This window comes from Buteo buteo, chromosome 5 (genome assembly GCF_964188355.1).
Source record: "Buteo buteo chromosome 5, bButBut1.hap1.1, whole genome shotgun sequence".
Classification (NCBI taxonomy): domain Eukaryota; kingdom Metazoa; phylum Chordata; class Aves; order Accipitriformes; family Accipitridae; genus Buteo; species Buteo buteo.
Genome location: NC_134175.1, coordinates 47417356 through 47439256, shown reverse-complemented (window position 1 = coordinate 47439256; position 21901 = coordinate 47417356). Strand labels below are relative to the sequence as shown.

The 21901-nt window shown below is 40.5% G+C and overlaps 1 protein-coding gene across 1 annotated transcript in view; it reads right to left on the bottom strand.

Annotated features, from left to right (window-relative positions):
• Positions 1-21901, bottom strand: part of THSD7B (thrombospondin type 1 domain containing 7B) — a 334900-nt gene that overhangs the window by 97254 nt on the left and 215745 nt on the right. Inside the window, exons 14-15 of the mRNA XM_075028934.1 lie at positions 9759-9953; positions 5267-5530 (exon numbers count right to left, since the gene is read on the bottom strand). Of these exons, the coding sequence (XP_074885035.1) occupies positions 5267-5530; positions 9759-9953 (459 nt within the window). The remainder of the gene's footprint in view (positions 1-5266; positions 5531-9758; positions 9954-21901) is intronic.

Here is a 21901-nt window from a genome sequence, read left to right as displayed (position 1 = left end):
TGTTGTGTCTTTCTTCCAGGTTCCTGTTGTTGCGAGCACAGCATAATTTGAATAGTATAAGCGCTCTTCATAAATTCCTGTTTTCCATAAATTGCCCATCGGATCAAAAGCAGAACCTCTGTGCAGGAGCACAGAAATCTTGAGCCTTTGATTTGGAACAGATGAGGCACCCTATGTTCCTCGAAGATTAAAAAAAAAAACCCTGTTGGCACAGCACACAAAAAAGAGAGGCAAAGCAACTACATGAAATAATTCAAAACAAAGGAGGTGGAAATTAAAAAATAGTACGAGGAACTCAGATGACAGATTGAGAAGCGGATGAACTGCAATTAAGAGGACAATTTCATGTCCAAAGAGGATGCTCCAAACACCAGCCAGAGAACAGAGACCCTCCAGACTAGCGGTGAGTTGAACACAACATATACCATCCTTCTGATGGGAAGACAAATTGAGGCAAATTATCAATTACATTTTTGTAATGTAGTTAGAGATAGTTACCTCTATCCATAATTTCATAAGTGTATTTCCAAATTAAAGGAAGGAAGAGTGAACCAAATCCAGGAAAAAAGAATTAGCTCAATTTGGAAACTGCAGGTCACTCATTTCTTGAGCTTATTGAATGGGTGATCAAGGAAAATGACAACACCACTAAAATAAAGCAGTAGACTAATCACAAAAGCCAGTCATGAAAAAAAAGCTACAGTGCGCTTTTTCTGGACATCAGAGAAAAGGGTTGGTATGGAAAGGAATAAAATTCAGAAAAGTCTGGGGCTTGTATTTTTAAGCTTGTCATACCTAATGATCACAAGCTAACCCAAGTTTAATTGCAGTGAAGACAGGTAAATTGGTCAAGGTGTGACCTGTGTACCCACTACAGTTGACCCAAAGTATTCACACAAGCTGTGCTGGGTCAGGACAGAGGTCCCTCCAGCCCAGCTCTTGGGTCCAGGCAGAAGGAACCATAGACACCAGGCAAGTAGTGCATTTCCATTAAGGCACAGCTGGAATGCTTTTGTCTTCACTGGTTTTGGACCTGGGGATACTCTGTGTGCAGTAACTACAGCACTGGGGAGAAAATCCATTTCCTGTTGAAAAGGTATGCTTAAAGGGTTAATATATTTGCAGATAATAGGCTTAGGAGAGTTGGAGGCTAGACTGACTGCTGACAAACACAGATGAGTAGACTAATGATGTTTTGGTTCGGGTTTTTTCCCCCCAAGTTGCAAATGCAGAATTGCTCACAAAACTCAGCGTAAGATCAGGGCCTCAGACCCTGAACCCCACTGAGCAGTGATTAATTTCTGCATTAGACTCAAACTCACAGAACACTCACTTGATAACTATGATACATTCGCATAGTAAATCACATTGACACGAGTGAACTAAACCCTACTGAACTGGTAAGTTCAACAGCCAGGTTTCAGTCAGGGAAAGTGAAAATCATTGCTGTGACAAGGCAAGAGCCCACAGTTTGCTCTTTAGAAAAGCTACAAACTGACCTATTCTATTCTATACCATTTTTATTGTCCTATACCTTGCACTCCTGGCATTATCAAGTCTGGGACAAACTTAAATCTACTTCTAAGGCACAATTTGCATCCTTACATCTGTCTTTCTACATTTTGTAAAAGTTCCTCAAAAGGACCCAGCAAGGAAGTGAGGTCTAAGTCTTAAAATTTCTCACTTCTGTCCTGGTTCAAGGGAAGGAAGGAAAAGCACTGTCCTGCAAAAGGAAAAGAGCAAGAAACAAAGAGAAGTCAGAAGACTTGAAAGAAATAAAAGAGGAACACACCCCCACATCTCATAAAGCAAGAACAATGCCTAGATATCACAGTGATAGGCATTCAATATATAAGGCGATAGCTTAATTAGCCATAAATATGGTCAGCTAGCAAATGTTAAAAGGTCATCTGATACTAATTGTGAACAAGACAAACCGAGCTGCTTAAAAAAAACCTGTCATGAATAATTTCGCAGAGCTTAGCAATTCTGCATGCTTCTGTAATTTGCTCTTCTCTATTATGGTTGAAAAACATTCTGCTAATTATTAATTGGATAATGATTTGTTTCTATCACTAATTCAATAATGTGTTCAGAAGTGCATTTTGAAAGCTCCCAGCTCTAGAGACCATAAATATCAGGCTTATTGTGGTGGGTTGACCCTGGCTGGATGCCAGGTGCCCACCAAAGTCACTCTATCACTCCCCTCCTCAGCTGGACAGGAGAGAGAAAATACAACAAAAGGCTCACGGGTTGAGATAACAACAGGGAGAGATCACTCAGCAATTACCATCACAGGCAAAGCAGACTTGACTTGGGGAAACTAGTTTAATTTGTTACCAATCAAATCAGAGTAGGATAATGAGAAATAAAACCAAATCTTAAAACACCTTCCCCCCACCCCTTCTTTATTCTCAGGCACAGCTTCATTCCCGATTTTCTCTACCTCCTTCCCACCAGTGGCACAGGGGTACAGGGATGGGGGTTACAGTCAGTTCATCACACGTTGTCTCTGCCGCTCCTTCCTCCTCAGGGGCAGGACTCCTTACACTCTTTCCCCTGCTCCAGCACGGGGTCCCTCCCATGGGAAACAGTCCTCCACGAACATCTCCAGCGTGAGTCCTTCCCATGGGCTGCAGTCCTTCAGGCACAGACTGCTCCAGCGTGGGTCTCTTTCATGGGGTCACAATTCCTGCCAGCGAACCTGCTCCAGCCTGGGCTCCACTCTCCATGGGGTCACAGGTCCTGCCAGGAGCCTGCTCCAGCGTGGGCTTCCCACGGGGTCACAGCCTCCTTCGGGCACCCACCTGCTCCGGCGTGGGGTCCTCCCCGGGCTGCAGGTGGAGATCTGCTCCCCCGTGGACCTCCCTGGGCTGCAGGGGGACAGCCTGCCTCACCATGGTCTGCCCCATGGGCTGCAGGGGAATCTCTGCTCCGGCACCTGGAGCATCTCCTCCCCCTCCTTCTTCACTGACCTGGGGGTCTGCAGGGCTGGTTCTCTCACTCCTCTCTCCTGGCTGCTGTTGTGCAGGTTTTTCTCCCCACTTCTTAAATCTGTCATCCCAGAGGTGCTACCACCATCGCTAATAGGCTCGGCCTTGGCCAGCGGCGCCACTGACTTGGAGCCGGCTGGCATTGGCTCTATTTGAGCCGTGGGGAAAGCTTCTAGCGACTTCTCACAGAAGCCACCCCTGTAGGTGTCCCCCCCCAAACCTTGCATGCAAACCCAATACACTTATCTCCACTTGAATGCTCTGGTTGAAAGGCAGGTTCTAAGTGATGTAAGTGGAACCTGTGGAGCTTTCTGCCCACTTTTGGGCACTCTGCACCCAAAGTCACCGAAATATCCATGTTAGCTGGAGACCGAGGCAACGCTACTTTCCCGCTCACCTTGCAGGGAACAGAAGGTGTTCAACACTGGGTAGCAATTAGGAGCTTATACATCCTGGGTATTAAATAGGGGTCTGGCTGGAGATTAATAGTTCACCCTTCGGGGAACTTATATGGGGCACCCAGAAGGTGGGAACGTTTCACCCCTCCTTTACATCCCGCTTCCAAACCTAAAGGTCTTCAGAGCACTCTGTAAGCAGAGCGCAGGAGGAAGGGCATACGACAGGGCTCTGCTGTACGGTACTGACCACCCCTCTGGCCTCTGATACGGGTCCTGTGCCGGGGCCACATTGCAATCATATCTGCTCAGATAAAAAGCTGAAGACAAGAAAGGTAACAATAATACCCTTGAGCTACCACTCCCTACTACCTCCCTAAGAGAAGCCAGACCATTAAAAATGCCACATAAATATCACTGACAGGAAACAGGCTTCAAGGTTATTCAGAAAAGCCCCACGCATAGACAACCTCCTCTTTTTAATAGTGATAAAAACCTTGAGTTTTTCAAAAGAGCAAGTCATGGCACAGGCAAACCCACCTTTCAAAACCCAACAGCTCCCTTTTTACAGAAGAAAAGGTAATGTTGTGGGGGAAACGTATAGCATTCCTCCTTCATGGGCCACAGAGGCATAATCAATTGGTACAACAGCACATTGTTGAAACACAAACCACGGAAAGCTGCTTTATGAATCCGTGCAGCCAGCTGGAACAGCCATCAACAGCTGTGAGAGGAATTCACTCCAGGACTCAATCACTTCATTAGGGTGGGGTTTTTTTCCTTTTATTACATGCAGCTCAGGCTGCTGATCCTCATCCTGAAGACCCTCTGTAGAGCAGCCCCACTTCTTTCTCTTCTCCCTTATATACTCAGGAACGCTAATGGTTCCCACTGTATTACTTAATCTCCTTCTGAGACATCATTTCTCCCTCTCCCATCATATAGCTCACCAGCAGTCTTCCAACCTGCTACATCACACTGTGTGGTGTCCTAAGCTTTTTGACTATAAGTCAGAAACCATTAGTGGTTTGGGGGCAGCATGGGTAAGGAATTTGCCCCTAAGATAAGGGCTTTTATCTGCAAATTGATTTAGCGTAATGATTGCAAGGAACTGCAAATCATGGAAACTGGGAGAAACTATCTGGATTGAATGACATTTCCTGCTTGCTCTACTTCTAATTCTGCCCTACTTCTGTGTGATACAGGCTACTTGATTATATGTGAAATATAAGTGGACAGAATTACAGCCCAGAGCCCCAGCAAGCAGTGACACTGGAATGAATATACGTATATCAACTTGAGCTTGAGACTGGCACAAAATTGCAAGGAGACCACTGGCTGCTGAAGTCATGTGTACTTGGCATGAGCAACAGCAGGTGACATCACAGGGTGTTTGTAATGAAATACGATTATCTCGAGAAAATTCCCGATTCCTTCATTGAAAACAACCATACAAACCTCCAAATATAGTGAAAAGGAATAATAATTTCTAAACAAGTAAAAGCTGAAGTAGGATATACGTTCAAACAAAATGCTGATTGAAATATGCCTTCTCCTAAGCTTATACATCTATGGGATTTTCAGAAAAATAAAAGAAATGTCTCTGGTATTCTGACAGCATAGCCAACTTCAGCCCTCTTCTTCATTTCCATTGTAGAAAAGCCAGCAGACCCTAATACTGAGGAAAACCTCAGTATTAAGAGCAAAAAGAAGATATTCGAAGAACAGTGTTCAACACTCACAGCAACCTTGTGAAAGCTGTTCCAGCAAGTACACAGGTACACACCTACGACGGGCTCCAAAATGAACCACTGAGTGGATAACTGTGCTCAGCATCAGGGCTATTTACACGCATTGTGCACTTTTTTTAAATCTTACCTGAACTGCTACAGCGAGATGGTTCCACGAGTCTGCCGGTCTTATCGTAACAGGCAATAGCTCGCAGTCGTACACCCTCGCCACACTCCTTGGTATCTCTGTGGGACCTCATTCCCAAATGCGGCTCAGATGTACCTCCTCCAATAATGCAGTCAGACCAGTTTCCGTGGGGCTGGGAGGTAAACACCTCGCAGGGGCACAGCTCTGTTTCAACTTGAGGATAAACTTCTGTATTCTGGCATTTGTCTCGCTTTCTGCTTCGCCCTGTTCCAACCACAGAAATCTGTTTGTTAGCTTAACATCTGCTACTTTTGATAACAACACGTCATATTATTTATACTTGCATGAATTCAACACATTAGAACCTAGACAATCTGAATGTTAATATCCAGAAACATTTCCGAAGCAACTATTAGCTGCTGCCAGTGCTCTGGAGTGCAAGGACAACGTATTTATCTCCAGGGGCAACCAGAGAACTTGGAAATACTGTTTTGATGGGTAGGGCAAGGAGCAAAATGCAAAGTCTTACTCTACTAGCGGTCTGCCCGGAAAATGCTTTGTAATTTTATATAATATCATTTTCTCTAATTATCTGATGAAAATAAATTGATTGTTTTGTCTCTATTTGCTCGCAATCAATGGTTGCTAGGACAACTTCAGAGGACTCTACATTAGCCATAACTTCTTCTTTGAGGCTACTTTACAAATTAGTTAAAGATGCACTCTGCACACAAACCACACTTCGAAGAAAACAGAAAAGATAATCCTCAGTAAATTATTAGGGCTGGAAAGCATTTCAATCATTGGATTTGGTTTAATGTTTTCTTTTGCTCTCTTCTTTCAACGGGTTTTAAAAGAAGGCTCTTTACAGACCTTTCAGTAGCTTCACAAAGCAGAAGCATTCAAATAAACCTGTGGCACAGCCCTCTGCAGCTGCACTCTCCATGCCCTGTTCCTGAAGGACTTCTAGGCATAAGAAGACGTCCCCAGTACAAGGAGAGATAATGTAAAGAACAGAATTCATGCTCCCTGCATCCCTACAGCTGCCCCAGGGGACAAAGGCCTGTATAGAGCCTCTAAAGATAAAATCAATGCTTTTCTTGGCATGGGTTAGCCAACGTGACATGGAGCAATCTTTATGCTGGCTGAGCTCAGGAGCGTCTGCATTTGGCATCTGCACAGAAGAGGAGAATTCCTCTTCACTAACAAACCGCATCTATATCCCATCTTCAAAATGTGCCTTGGGGATTTTGGATGCGCTAAAAATACTTCTGCAAGAAGTTTTTAATGCTTTGATCCCAAAAGAAATGTTTTCTCTTTGGTATTGCGCACAAATAAGATACTAAAAACAAAAAATAAGTTATATAACCCAACAACCCTCTTTCTAGTCTGTAACCAATAGTCATTTCACCACACGTCACCCGGAGCACAAGCTGGCTGCCACCAATACCTGTTTGCATACACGCATGTACCTCCAAAGAGAAGGGCACCAATTGCAGACCCTTAGTATCACTATCCTTCAAGCCTCAGCTCTTTCAAAACTGTATTTCCAGAGTTCTGGGGAACGTAAAGTTTGCCAGCACAAAGGGATAATAAACACAAAGAAATCAAATAGTGCCAACGTCTTTATATTTTTATATATATATTTATGAGCATATTCAGGTAAGGTATAAGAGGTACAACTCCATATACTTAAAGGAAAGTCTTTTAAAAGGCTTTAAATAGATTGGGAGCTCTCTAGTGGCATTTTCAGCATTTTATGTTTGACGAGCTGACAGAAGCCACAAGCTCAGTGTATATGTACAGCAGCTGTATGTTCTGCGTTATTAGCAAGCGTGGGAATTTGGGACTTGCCCATGTTTTGCCATTATTACATGAAGCGCATCAGACACAGGTAAAGATGCTAATAATCTCACACTTATACAACACTTTTTTTCCAACTTGCCCTGCCATCTGTTTTGTAGGAATCTTCTCTCTAATGAAGTTGCTATGAAAGCCCTATTTTGAGGGCAAAAGTGGTATTCATCCCATACTCTTCACAAACAAGTAGTTTTAGAATTAGTGATGGTGATATTTCTATGATCTTCACAGACTGCTTTAAAAATTACTGTTAAAAATACTATCTCCATAATTTTCAAGGACATAAATCCTTCAATTAAATAGCATTTTCTTTTTAAAATTAAATTTCTGAACACTAACAAATACCATATATATTAAATATTATCAGGTAGTACATACTGTACATAAAAATTATAGGAAACATTAAAATACACCTTCCTACAGAAAATGCATTGTATCCATAGCACAGTGAATTAACTGACTGTATTAATTAACTGAAGAGTTACTAAAAACTGTGTTTTCATTATAATGACTTTGAATTTTGATATGTTCTGTAATAAGTCTTTTGCTTCCTAAGTAATGACTAATTTTATATGTAGAGTCTATGATTACTTACTAAGTAAAATGAATAATACTATTAAAAACTGAGTGGGAGGCAAGCAAATACTTAGCAAACAATTAGCAGATCCCCAGTAAATGACATTGTTAATGATCTCTTATAATGAAGCCGAAGCATTCACTTGAGCATAGACACACACACTGATGAACAAGGAGGTACAATTCATGCGTGCTTACCGAAAGGTGAAATACAAATGGATAAAGGACTCTTTTAACACCATAAAGTACTTCCCAAAATAGCACTTTCCTTAAATCTTTGGACTGAGTTCACATGGATGAGATTTTTTCAAGACTTTTGGCCAGCTCCAATTTTCATGAAGTTCTATGCAAATACAGGTCAGCACTAATCTCGTCGACCTCCCCTTTTGAAATGTGGTCAAACCAAACCCGATGCCTGATTAGGTCCTCCCTCGCTGCTCTCTGTGCTGTTGTGCCGTCCCCACCCCAGCACCACCTGGGCCACCCGCTGCATGTTCACCACTTGCTTTTCCGAACACCTTTGCTGGGAGTGGGCTGAGATCACGAGCTCCTTCCTGGCGGGAGGAAGGGAACCCAGCAAGGTTGTATGGGAGAGACCGGTGGTGTTTGGTCACAAATGCAGTGCGGGTGAGGAGACAAGCCATCCAAACCTGAATATCAGAAAGCATTTTTGGTCCACTTATTTGAACAGATCTATGTCTGATGTAGAACAGAGTAAGAAACGGGATAGGTAAGACCACACTGTTGTGTAACTTGCACACGTGTTCATAAAGAAAATTCAGATTTAAAACTACCTGGAAGTAAGTATTCACTTATTTCTTACAGTATCATATTTTCTATAAGATCAGGCACCTATTGTTCCGATAGGGATAGAGGATTTCTACTATTATGAACATACAGGCATTGATACAGAGAACATTTTAGACTACGCTCTTTTGACAGAAACAATAGAGTATTTTATAATAATGATTTTTATGTAAAGGAGAAATCTTTATCCTTTAATGAGCTATGCTCATGAATGGCAGCTTGAAGCTATTATGTCTGTATATTGTAATTGTTAGTTACTAAAAACTTGGATCATTCCAACAGTAACAAACTGAATAACAAGATAGCCGTGCAGCCAGGTACCAATGAACACAGAAGAAAGGAGCAGTGGTAGCCACCATACTTTGCTGCCATCCAGTTCCCAGGCATTATCACAGTGGATATTTTTACAGCAATGTTAGTAATTTACTCCATAGTAGAAGTCTTTGAAGTTTCACCTCTATTAACAGAGCAAACTCAGGCCAGCTGCACCACAGCTCTCAAGCACAACACAGAAATATGGAAAGATGCGAGTGTTCAGGATAACAATAACAGTAAATTTCTTGTAAACCTTCTGAAAACAGTAGAATTCATTTTTATTTGATTTGGCTATGTGTCTGGCAGGGGAGAGTAAGACAACTCCTAACAAAACAAGTGGCTCCAAACTATTAATGTTACACAGTTTTAAAGTTTGATCAGCATTCAAATAATATAACAAACCACAACAGCAAGTATGGGAGACTGCTCTGTGAAATGGTTTGAACTAGAGTGTTTAATGAATACATATAAAAGATCAAACAAAACTGTTTTAACGATACTGGTTTTTCTTTATTCATGATATTAGTTTGCTCTGGTGAACTACTGGATACTGCTGAGCACAAAATTCCCAGCTTTAAACTGCATCCAGATTTCAACAATCTTAAACAGAAAAACACAGTGATTTTTATCCTTGTATACACATTTGTTGCATGCTTCCCAGATTAATAGGTCAGATAAACTTGCACAATGCATAGTCACTGTTTTATTTGGTTTCTGCCTAAAAATGGCCTTCCCCCACTGAGTTTTTCTGCACTATTCTCATACCAAAATGCGTGTGCGTAAAGCAGGCAACAATGAGTCTCAGATCAAAAATCAATTAAGGATGATAACTATTCTGCCTGGATTTTCCCAAAACCCCAATGCCAGCCCACCAACATCTGAGAAACATTATTCACGAGTATCACCATCAGATAAATACTATAAAAGATTATACCTGTGAGTGACCGTCTCCTACTTCTAGTTGATTCACAGTCAAACGAGCATGCTGTAAATTTAGACCAGGGGGTAAATGTGCAGTCATCTTTGCAGGGAACGAGACACTCCTGAACAAGAGGTGGCATAGCTCCTGCCCACCGCAGGCAGTCACTGACATCGGCAGAGTCGTCGTGCTCTGACAGGCACGTAACAGCTGAAAAGTAAAGGTACAGAAATCTTTATAGTCTTATATAAATTGTATTATACTCTATGCAGGCAGTACTTGTGTTCTATGCAAGATTCACTTCTCTGGATTAACAGGATAAAGCTGATTTATTTTTAGGTCATTATTCATGTGTCACTCAAAGATGTGCTAGAAGCTTCACAAAACCATAAAGACACATTCTTATTTGAGCAGTATGTTATCTAAATGATGATATAAATTCAACATTCTCAAGGAGGCCATCATTTTAAGGATTGGGGCAACAGTTTAACCAATGATACATTCTACGACCAAACAAGAAAAGATGTAATACTGTGGCTATGTGCCATAAAGCATATTTGGTCGAGGCCAGGATCCCCACGCTGTGATGCACACACTATACATGGAATTGAAACTGCTTCAAAGTGGGGAAAAAAAAATTAAAAAAAGCGTCCTTCTCCAAAACTTCCATCTTTTCCATATTTCAGATGAAGGGAACAACTGTCTGAGCAGCTTTCCCATACAGAATGGTGACCTCTGCTCTATCTGAGCCACAGATGCTACAGCTAAATGCTTCTTGCAGCAAGGTGTAAATACCAGGTCTGCCCCCTCCAAACCGAGTTCCCTAAATATTGTGCTACCCCTTGTGCTCTCCCGCTCTCTGGCCATCTGAACCTTTGAATGTCTTGTATAAATGGAGATGTTTAGGAGGAAGGGCATGAGAGTTCAGCCTGTGGCCATGATAGGGGCTGCAGCCACGGCACTTTGCTAGATAACCTGCTTTTATGGTGCACGATAGCTCGCTATAAGAGCGCTACTGAATGGATCCATTAAGAGAAAAAAACACAAAAACCAACTGCTCCGTAGGTCTTAGCTGAGGACGGCATCACTCTGCCGAGCTCCATCCGACCTGAAGTGCCTTCGCACACGGGCAGAGGCAGAGCACTTGCGCACACACCGAGCTTTACCTCCACACACAGCACTATCGAGGCTGCAGCCCACATTCAAATGCGATGCGTTTCTCTGGTCCCCTGCCCAAAGCTCTGCCAGGTCTTTAAGACTGGGCCATGGCAATAGGAGATGATAGGCACAGGGCCGGGATGGGGCTGAGGTCTCTGAATTTGGACTTAGATGCCTTTGGGGCCAGGCAAGAGTCAAAAGGGGTTTGCAAGAGCACAGCCCAGGACTTAGGTGAACTGATTTCCCCCCAGTTTTATTACAGGTCAATGCCCTTTTCCTTCAACACCCTTGTCCTTTTTTGGACTATAATGATTAATTTTTCAGGGTGGATAATGGCACTGTATAGCCATGATGGAGGACAAAAGTATTACTGTATATATCTGAGTACAAGAAGCCTATAATAAAACTTGCTAAAGTTTCAATGAATTAATAATAAGTAATTATAATAAATAAAAATAGCCTGCACATCACGGAGTCTTTCATTTCATTAATAATAATTAATTCTCACAAAACCTTCAAGATTATAGGCTTTTTATATCCTGCATTGTAAGTGAACCAAAGCAAAGATAGGTCGTGACTTGATTAAAATAATAAAGTCAGGGACAGAGTTAGGAATTGAATTTGGCCCCAAGAGTTTAGTCATGTCAGGCTCTCTGATTTCAGGCAAGTCCACACATTGTATCATAAACCTACAGAAGATGAAATAATTTAATTCAGATTTTATTATTTTACTTTAACAACCTGTGATATTATTTTATGAAGATTCCTAAATAATTCAGGTTTTTGAGGCTGCAAATATTTTTCCTTGTTGCCAGCACTTAATGTAACTAGGATTGCATGAATCAAAACAGAAAAATAACTCTCTGTTTTCTTACAGTTAAAGGATTTACCGGGGTGTAACTTTGCAATGAATACACATGATTTTTGGTTTTTAACTACAGTACTCTATGGGAGCAAGGCATGGGTTGGCAACCACCTGGAAATAAAAAAAAATCTTATTAAAATGTAATTAGATTTCTAAGGAAAAAATCAGCATTTTGAAGAGCATGCAGAAGGCAAGCAATTGTTAAAAGTCTCTTTAGACTCAAGTGACAGTAAATCAGCATATTAATAACTACCTCTAAATTGCTGATCCTTGCCTTTCACTTTCAATCCTTGTGACCCTTCCTATCTCTCAACTCTGGCAGTCAGAAACTCAGAGCCGTTCCCCTTCTCAATTACAAGAGCGCGAGGACACAGGTCACCACTCTGTACGGGAAAGCGGGGTAATTGCCCTCTTCAGGAAGGTTAAACAAGTAATAGACTCTGATGCCCAAGGTCTGTGTAGCCTCATTACCTTTAGCAAGGACACCAAAGATTTGGCAACGCAAATGTGTCCACGTGAAGTGTGGCCAAGTGTATGCAAACCATCTCAGCATTGCTACAACCGCTAGCATCTGCAGGGAAGTGAACAATATCCTACGCTGCCAGCCCCGTGAAGCACTATTTGCAATTGCATAATAAACCATCACGTTGCAATGTTTACTACTGTCTGACAGAAGACCACAATTCATTCCTGACATTTAATAATGGCAGCACAAGTGATGGAACTTCTAAATGTCGATGTTAAACCAGAGGCTCCGTGCTGCAATGAGTTATTATCTAATGGCCCAATCTTCTGCACAAATGTCCTTAATTTTAAACATACAAATAATTCACTTGTTCGCTGAGCCTATTTAGATGCTAAAAGTGATGGATATATAAGGACATATGAGATCAGGGCAAATATTTGACAGACATCATGGAGCTTAAAGAAATCAGTGGCAATAGTAAACGTGGGTAGAGGAAAGTTAAATTAAAACAACAAATAATATAGTGGATTATACATGTACAAGCACGGAAACAGGAAGGAGTTGAAAAGAAGAAAATATAATGGATAGTCTAGTAAGAGACATAAGACCTAAAAGGAGGAGAGGAGGACTATCTCCTGTGAGGTGATTAGGGACAGGCAGGTGCTTGAAAATACAGAATTGCTTTTCTTCTCTGCTTCAGGAATTTTTGTAAGTGCAGATCCTGGTAGCTCAATCCGGTCATTCCTGACAGAGCAACAAAGCTTCAGTGTCAGCAAGGAGAGAAGGCAGCAGCCAAAGAGAAGGAATCAGAAAAGCTTTTTATGATGCCTAAAATACTTCCTAAAGAGGAAACATCCCGCTTGCTTCCCATTCTCCTGGACTTTTGCACTTATCAATGCCAACGGTGTTATTACCAAACTGGTGGGCCCAGATGAGCACCTCTTTGGTGACCCAACTGGTGCTGCATCATTTTGCTGGGAGAGCAGGCACTTCTTGTTTTACACACACAAAATAAAATGCCAGCCATGAACAACTGGTACCCTTACACACCAAACCCCCTTACCTCCTCGGATTGGCCTAAGCAGTACAGTGCATTTCAGTCATATTAGGGAAGCAACTCATTTCCACTCAAGAGTCTGCACACATCTTCAAAGATGATGCCAATGCATGACTTCTTCAGTTTGAACTGAATTATCTCGAAAAGCCTGAGCTTAATGGGCCTGATCTTTACAGCATGTCAGTCATAAGAAATGGCAGGATTTCTGCTACATGCTTACAACTACACTTGAGGTGAGCAGCATGAACTGCTAAAATAAATTTAATAACAAAACAAAAGCCCATCAGGACATTTTAATGGATTGAGAAGGGCCAGACAGGAAGCAGCAGAGCTGACGGATCCACTCCAGTGGTTTGTTCAGGAACTAGTCACCTCATTTCTGCCTGCTGCAAACTTATTTTCCAGTTAAGTTAGCTTTAACTTTTAAGAGAAAAATATTTTCAAATACAGGCACTTCTGGAAACAGAATGAGGCAAATTTATTCTCAGTGGACCTTCAGGAAAGTTAGTAAAATTATTTATCCTTGGTGGTTTCAAACTACTGATTGGTTTGGCTCATGTGTGGTTTATGTTGCATAAAAAATATTTCCCTGTAATCCTCAGTTCTGTCACAATGGTTTTAAATAAACTCATACCGCAAAGCCATTTCTGCTATGTCAACATCTCATTGTTTTTTTTTAAGTGGGATACCACCAGAGGGCAAATGCAGTCCATTTGCAGCCCTATGCACTGAGAAAAAAAAATAATCACATAGTAACAATAAATCCCTCCTAGACATAATGTGTGATTTCTACTGTCTCTGCAGCATTTAAAATGGACACAAACATATGAATAGAAACAGCTAATAACAGGACACTACCAGATAAAGGGTTTCGAATTATAATATTGATTCCCACAAAGAGGGGAAATGCAGAATTTCCTTTTGAAGTCCTGCTATTCTTTCTTATTACCACCAGTCAACGCCACCAAACTGGAATTAAACACTTGGGGCCAAGCTGTGGGATGAGAATTTAATGCAGTTCTGTTGATATAAAACGACGGCTGACTCAAAAAAAAAAAAAAAAATTACACCTTCTCTTATAACGATAAAAACAAGATCATGAATTAAACTGAAAGGTAACCAGGTTTAAAATGCTAAAAGAAAAGATCTTTTTTTCAGGGCAGGGCTGGAATTGTTTAACAGACAGAGTGGATACACCTGTTAAGGTGCCAACAAAAGTTAGTGCTCAAAATGAGCAATGAAAATAGCTGCAGATGCAACCGTTTTACTTCAAGGCATAAGTCAAGTGCTAAATGTACAGCACGGGGAGGAAATTTCCCTTTATGCTGGTACTGGTTCCTGTCAGGATACTGAACAAGGACCACTAATGGGATATTCAGTACGACAGTCTCTGTCTTCTGGTTTTATATTTAGAGCCACAAGAGTATGTTTGTATGCCATCATCTTAGCATATGGCACGTGGAAGCATATGGAAGCTATATTCTTTAACTACTTTTATCTTAAATTAAAAGTAAATAGCAGACACTTCTATAAACTTTTACATGGTGAAATCAAATGTTTGTATGCTGTCAAATTGCAGAGGCACTGAATGCATCCTTAAATGATGTTACATCACCACCAAAGCAGCATGTCAGCATCAAACTGGGGTAACTCAAGGGCTCTCAGTAGGCACATGCCTGACTTGAAAAGTACTACAGACGGTCCTAACAAAAGGAGAGGAAGAAATATTATAGGCATAGGATTGCATCCAATAAGGAAAGATAACATAAATATAGTTCCTATATAGTTCCTCTTAAGTACAAATCCAATTACAGACAGTCTCGGTAATCACATTCATTTACAAAAGTTATAATCAATTCTCCTTTAAAAATGCATTTCAACAGTTTCCAAAGGGTAAAAAGCTGAAGACTGAGAATATCAACTACCAACAGTAAAATTATATTGTACCATGGCACTTCAATATGGGAAACCTAAATTAGTGGTTTCAAAACTCTGGAATTAAATGTCATCAGAACATCTGAAAACAATGACTGATAATTCCAGGAAGGTACACTCAGGCCAAACACTAAAACTAAAGCTATGTGGTAGTGCAAATCAAATGATTGGACTTAGTACAGGAACAACAGGATGACCTATGAGGCTAGGCAAGAAGTCTAACATCCAAGATGTGTAGACACGTGTAGACACGAATCTTCTCTGGCTTCAAATTCTAAGAATGTGTGAAAAATCAACGCCAGCATGTAAAGTCAAGGGTATTATTTTAATTTAGCTGTTTACCTTCTCAATGTTCAGAAATATTCTCATTTTGTGTTGCATAATTATTCTCATTACCCTTCAATGTAACAAGATAACATACCATTTCTTACACATGTCACTAATGATAAGTGAAAAAGGAGTTCAGGGATACTACGTTAGAAAAAAAGAAGAAAATAACTTTAAGGATCCAGACTTGCTGACTATAAGCACAGTCTCGTAACTCATGATGACCTCATTTATTTTCTGCATTGATGATCCTTCATACTTACAACAAGTTTCTCCAAAACCCCAGGTGGAACATTTATGTTATTCTTGGTATGTTAACACAACCCCTCATTATAGAAGGAGACCGGAAGCAGACATAACAGAAGACATAAGATAAGGCTTTGCTGAGACTCAGGTGTAAGTCTAAGGCCCTGATTCTGTAAGAATAAAAGTACACACTTAAGTTCACCACTGTGACCCCCTCCTTGGGTGCAGCAGCACTCCCTGCAGTGAAGTGAAATGCATCCAAAGTTTGGACTTACAGAAGCAAACCATAAGATAACCATTAAAAATAAGTCAGAGGAAAAGAACAAATGATGCCAGGAAGGACATCGCAGACACAAATCTAGTAGAAATAACTGAGGAAGAGCTGGAACAACTAGTTATGCAGCAGGGAAACTGGCTCTGAGATCACCAGTTTCCCATTTTGCAATTATTAATGATATTGACAGTAGTGCTAAAGGGCTAACAAATGCCGTGGAGCAGAGTGCTGAATAAACACAGACCCCAACCAACGTGCACCATAAACAAACAAGAGGAGCCTGAGATGAGGTTGGGAAGCAATAAAGATGGTAAATATCAACAGAAAAGATAAAGGAAAGCAACTGAAATGATTTGCATGAAAAGGGGTCAGGGAAGAACTGGGTGGAAAAGTTGGGTACAGAGCATTAGCATGGAGAAGAGACTGCAACAGGGGAAAGGGAGAAGTTTGGGATAGAATTAGAAGGGAAGAAAAAAAAGCAGGCAAAACTGTAAAGATCTATCTCCAGTGTAGCTGCAGTTTGGGTTGGTTTCTCTCTGCAGCCTTCCCACAATAAGACCTGTACGTGGGGAAAAAAGACAGGTTCATCTAGGTACAGGAGCCCCAGAAGAAGGACAGCCCCAGCTGCAGCTTTCTGGGGCTCAGCCTAGTGGGAGGTCACCTCCAGCGCAGCCACAGCCATGCCCCGGCCGGGGCAGCCGTCCCCACGTCCATGTGTTTGACCCAACCGTAGAGCTTCCCTGCGACTACGTGTCATCGGCATTCACCAGACGGAAGGGGATAAAGAGGTCTGTAGACAAGGTCTGCATACCAGAGGCACACGTCCCTCCCAGACCGTTCACTCTTCACGGCTCAGAGCCTCTCAGCCAGCACCACAGCACGAGCATGAGAACAGAGCAGTTTGTCTGAAAGGGATTAGATATGTCCAGGGCTGCATATTAAACCCAGTAAAATCAGTGCAGGCTGACTTCTGTCATTTAATGCCTTAAACTGGACTCACCTCTGTTCTATTTAAAATAACTTCTTAGAGTACAATTTTTCTTTGATACTTATGGATGAGGTTATCGATTATTTGGTTGGGAATATGATTTAAATCACTGAAAGAATTGAGCTGTACGTGTCAATTTTGCCAAGCTGGGAGACTTGATGTTTTAATGCTTCCTTAGCTGTGAACCAAGACTGCCCACTGTTTAAGGAGAAGTAGGAGAGAAATATACATTGCTATAAAGCCCATTCCTCCTCCCACCCACACACTGAATGCAGAACACGGGATTGATACATTAATGTCTAGCACCATTTTCATTTTAATAAAAGTGTTTTCTTATTGCAAGTGGTTCACACTCTGCCTGGCTAGAAAGACAAAATAATATGATTTTTTAATGTTTCAAATTTACTTTAGCCAGAGAATAACTGCAATCTGAGTGCTTCTACATTATGCAATCAGTCTAAGGAATCTTTCGCAATTTTTCCCTTTTTTTCCTAACATTATTATAGGTTTTGAATTGCTTTTACTTTCATTTTCTATTAAAAAGAAAATCAATGGAAGTGTATTTGATGATTAATGATAGAAATTATGCTTCTGCTCCTTTCAGAGAACATAAAAAAATACAAAAATATGCTTCCTTTTTTTCCTCTTTCTGTGGCCCACAATTACTAAAATTACTCGAGTTCAATTTATCAGTAGCACCTATCATCAAGTTATATTTAAGATGAATTATTTATTGTACAACTTGAAAATAAAACTAAGATATCCTGTTACATATACACACATTGAGGCCACAGTAAATAAAGAGAATCAAACATGCCAAATAACACAAGAGAGAGAAAATTGAAAACAAACACAACTTTACAGTATTTCTAGTAACTCAAGTTGGAAAATCACTTAGTACCTCAAGTTGGAAAATCACGTAGCTGATTAAGAAAGCACTGACTTTTTTTTTGAAAGCTCTGCCTCAAGTTATACATTCACTTACCAGTGGTTTTAGTGGTAGCTGGATTAATTTAAAATCTCATGCACCCTGTTTTATTCCAGCCAGGTCCAGGTTTTGGTAGCACCCCATAGTCATCTACCACGACAGCAGTAGAGAGCTCGACACTACAGCCAAGTTACACGGCAAACCCAACCTTAGGAAGGTCTCAGAAGACAGCCCTGTAAACTTGTCCAGCCAAAAGTCCACTTCAGTCTGGATATTTTTGGTATTAGGTTTGATAAAATTATCCATGCATATCATCTTTCAGATAACTGGGCATTCAAAAACATTGCATTATGTTGGTGTAGGAAAATACATTTGAAAATCTTGCTCTGGAAGGCAGGCACTCTGCCATTTCACTGCATCTATCCCTTTAAAGTGAAGTGCAGATACTAAATCAAGAACATAACACTAACAAGCTGACATATTTACAACTACCCCATTATATTTAAAACATTAGGGTCCAAGGTAACACCTAAAGATTTTAATCTACCCTTCCTCCTCAGCTCTGGCTCTTCTCATTTTGCCACTCAAAACTCCTCGCTGCTCTTGGCCAGTTTAATTCTGTTGTTAATGCCCAAACCCTGCCCTACCAGGCCTGCTCCAAAGCCCCGAGTAAGACAGCACAAATTAACCTGCTGTTGCATAGATCTCCTCATTACAACAAGGGGTTATGTGGCAGCCTGATGCCTGTTGGGGTGGATCCATCGCATTTTCTTCAAAATCTGTATTTGCTCACTGCCTGGCTCACAGCTAACATTTAAGGGAGAATAAACAATTTTGTCTGAAATTATCAATTCCTCCCCGACAGTACCGCCCGCATGATGCTGTTTACACCATTACACCTAAGTAAAGCCATGCAGATTTGGACTGGTGTAAAATAAGACCAGAATGTGGTCTCCTCTATTTATTTGTATTTTTAATTAACAATGCTTTTCCAGAATTCAGACCACCATGGCATTTTACAGCATACAGACTTGTCATCTTTATCAAAATCCAAAACTACAATTCAGAAAGTAGTAACATGGAAATTTGGAAAACCCCTGATCAATTTCTATATTCCACTCATAGATACTGCTGTTAAATTTTTCTGAAGTACCAATGGATTTTGCAAACATGGTCCTGCATAAAACTTTCCACTTCAACTATCACTTTTCTACAGTAAAGAACAGTTAAAACTAAATGCTTTGAGGTCTGAAGTCTGGCTACTCATCTCCATCCTAAAACTGATAAAACAACTAAATCTACTTTGACCGAAGCTAATAAAAATGCATACTCAAATAATTCATGTTATCTAAATTAGTATCTTTCAGCCATTGTATAATATTATCTACCTTGTGAGACAAAGTAAAGATACTGTACTTCAGATTGAAGCCTAAATACAGTAAAGACACTGTACTTAGATTAAAGGTTAGAGAGGCAGAAAGAGATTGTGAAAAATTTCCCACACACAACCTTGAGAAATCAAAGGTTGGGGCCTTTCAGGAGATTTGCCCAGTGGGAAACCTAAGTACGCAGATTTGAATCCCAGTAAAAGCAAAGTCACACTCTGATGCGTGGGAGTTCTATACATGTATACATAATGTATAAATTATACATACAGAAAGGCTTTTTATACTTCTTCCTAAACATTCTTAGTGTGAGGGGGAAAAGTGTTTTACAGAAACCCTACCTCAGGGCATCCTTTCTTTAGCAGGAAAAAAAAAAAAGACAAACAAAACCAAAAAAAACCCCCCGAATTCCCCAGAAGAGACTAACAGTCCAAGATACTGAAGGATATATTTCTATATAGTGAGTATAAAAGACCCTGATTCCCATAAGAATTGGTATTTCCCCTGGGTCACGCTAAATGAACTTTTTTGTGTGAGCACAGGAGTTCCAATAGGTTTGCCTCTTAAGAATAATAAAAATAATTACACTCATTTTTCCTTATGTTTGTTGTTCAGACTATTCTCACTGCTAGCACATTCCTTTCTATTTTTCTTTTGAAACTAACAGATCTAAAGGGAACATTTGCTTTCCCCTTCTAATCTCTTAAAAACAAGGTAGAAGATCAGAGAAGATGCAAAGGGAGATACCTTACAGTACGTTATATTTTTCTTATGATGATCTTCTCTTCCTTTCTTACAGGCAGAAAAAAAAGAAACATTTTTTATTTAGCTGCTGCTACTCTCCTTAAATTTGCACTAAACTATTACAATCAAGTGGGGATTATAAAGCAGATTGTATTCCTGCTGAAACAATGGGAAAACTCACATTTATTTCAATAGGAAAAGAACAGATCCTATTACACTTTCTTTTTAATATCTATGAATGAAGCATTTGTTTGCAAGCATTTGTTTCTAAAGCAATTACACAATCCAAACACTGATTGATCACTGGATCGTTCATGTATAACAGATACAATATTTGGACACAAAAAGTTCTCTATTGTGATTTCTTTACCATTGCTTCAGATCATATAATTTATGGTTTGTTTAACAGAAAAAACAATCAAATGCAATAAAAACAAATTAATACAAGAGAAAGTAAATTGCATCAGACTTTGAAATACTTTCCACCCTGCTGGAAGATTATTAGTATTTTTAGCGATTCTTCATATGCTTCATTTTAGCTAACCTGAGGGTAGAGCTGACTGGGACACTACGCTACGTTTTCTTACATTACAGTCTTTCCAGTACAAACCATTTTAATCTTGGCTGTAACAAATCACCAGTTTGATTCTCATCTTATACCCTCTTTTCACCTGTGACGTTTTGTTCATCTTTACTGGAGCTCAAAGCAGTTTCTCCCACAAAATTGCTCTAGTGTGAATCTTTCTTGATGCAGAAGGTTTCTGCCAACTGTCATTATAAAATCAGATAAGATCACGCTTTAAGTGAGGAGCACTTAAAGCAGAAGAAGGTCATCTTTGGAAAGCAACTTGGAATAAAATTTTACAGTAGTTTATGATTATTTTTTCTGACTTCTTAAAAATATTCTTAAAAAAAAAAAAAAATCAGGAAAACAAGAGCCCATGAAAACGTAGAGAAGAGACAGTGACCTGATGGCACTTCTGGGGGAAGTGGCTGTTCATATTCTGCCAGTGCCACAACAGTGGACCCACCACTTACTTCTATATCTCCTGCGCATGCCTCTCCTGGTTCATTTGAAAGTGGTTCAGCCACAAGTACGTATCATCAGCTTCCTCCTCCTGTAAGAGCAGAAACATCCTCCACAGCTCTGAGAAGCCCTCAGTGTCCACGCACAGCATCAGGACCTATGCTCACCTCTGGAGAGGCAGGTCCATGCCAGCCACGGAGGGCGTCCTTAAGGAGCACATCAGTGACTCAGACCTGAGGCTGCCTCAGTGACACGAAGCCCAGAGGAACATCTGACCCTTTCTTCCCTGGAGAGCGAACAAAGACTTTGGCCAATTATGCCCAGCACTACCATTTCCCTTAAAACCAAGTAAACATAATCAGAGGGGCTTCCAAAATTTCCCAAAGTGGTAATCACTTCTTCTATTTTAGAATACGTTATTTAGGAAGTAAAATTAAATGCAAAACCATCTCAATACTTTGAAAATCCATCGAGATTCACATCACATTTTCTTTTCAGAAAAGAGAACTGGTATTTGGAATTTTAAGTGTGTATTTCAAAGAAACAGTAAATAACGGCTTTTTAATTCATCAGAAGCCCAAAGGAAAGGGAACTTTCCATACCAATGTGCTGTACTCGCGAAACTAACTCTTGCTGTTGCTATAATGAAAGTATAAATACAGCACACCATGATTTCATAGTAATTTGTTTCTATGAGCAAGTTTGACATGGCATGGACAAGTAAATTAAGACTGTGTGGCTAGGCAGAACTGAGATTC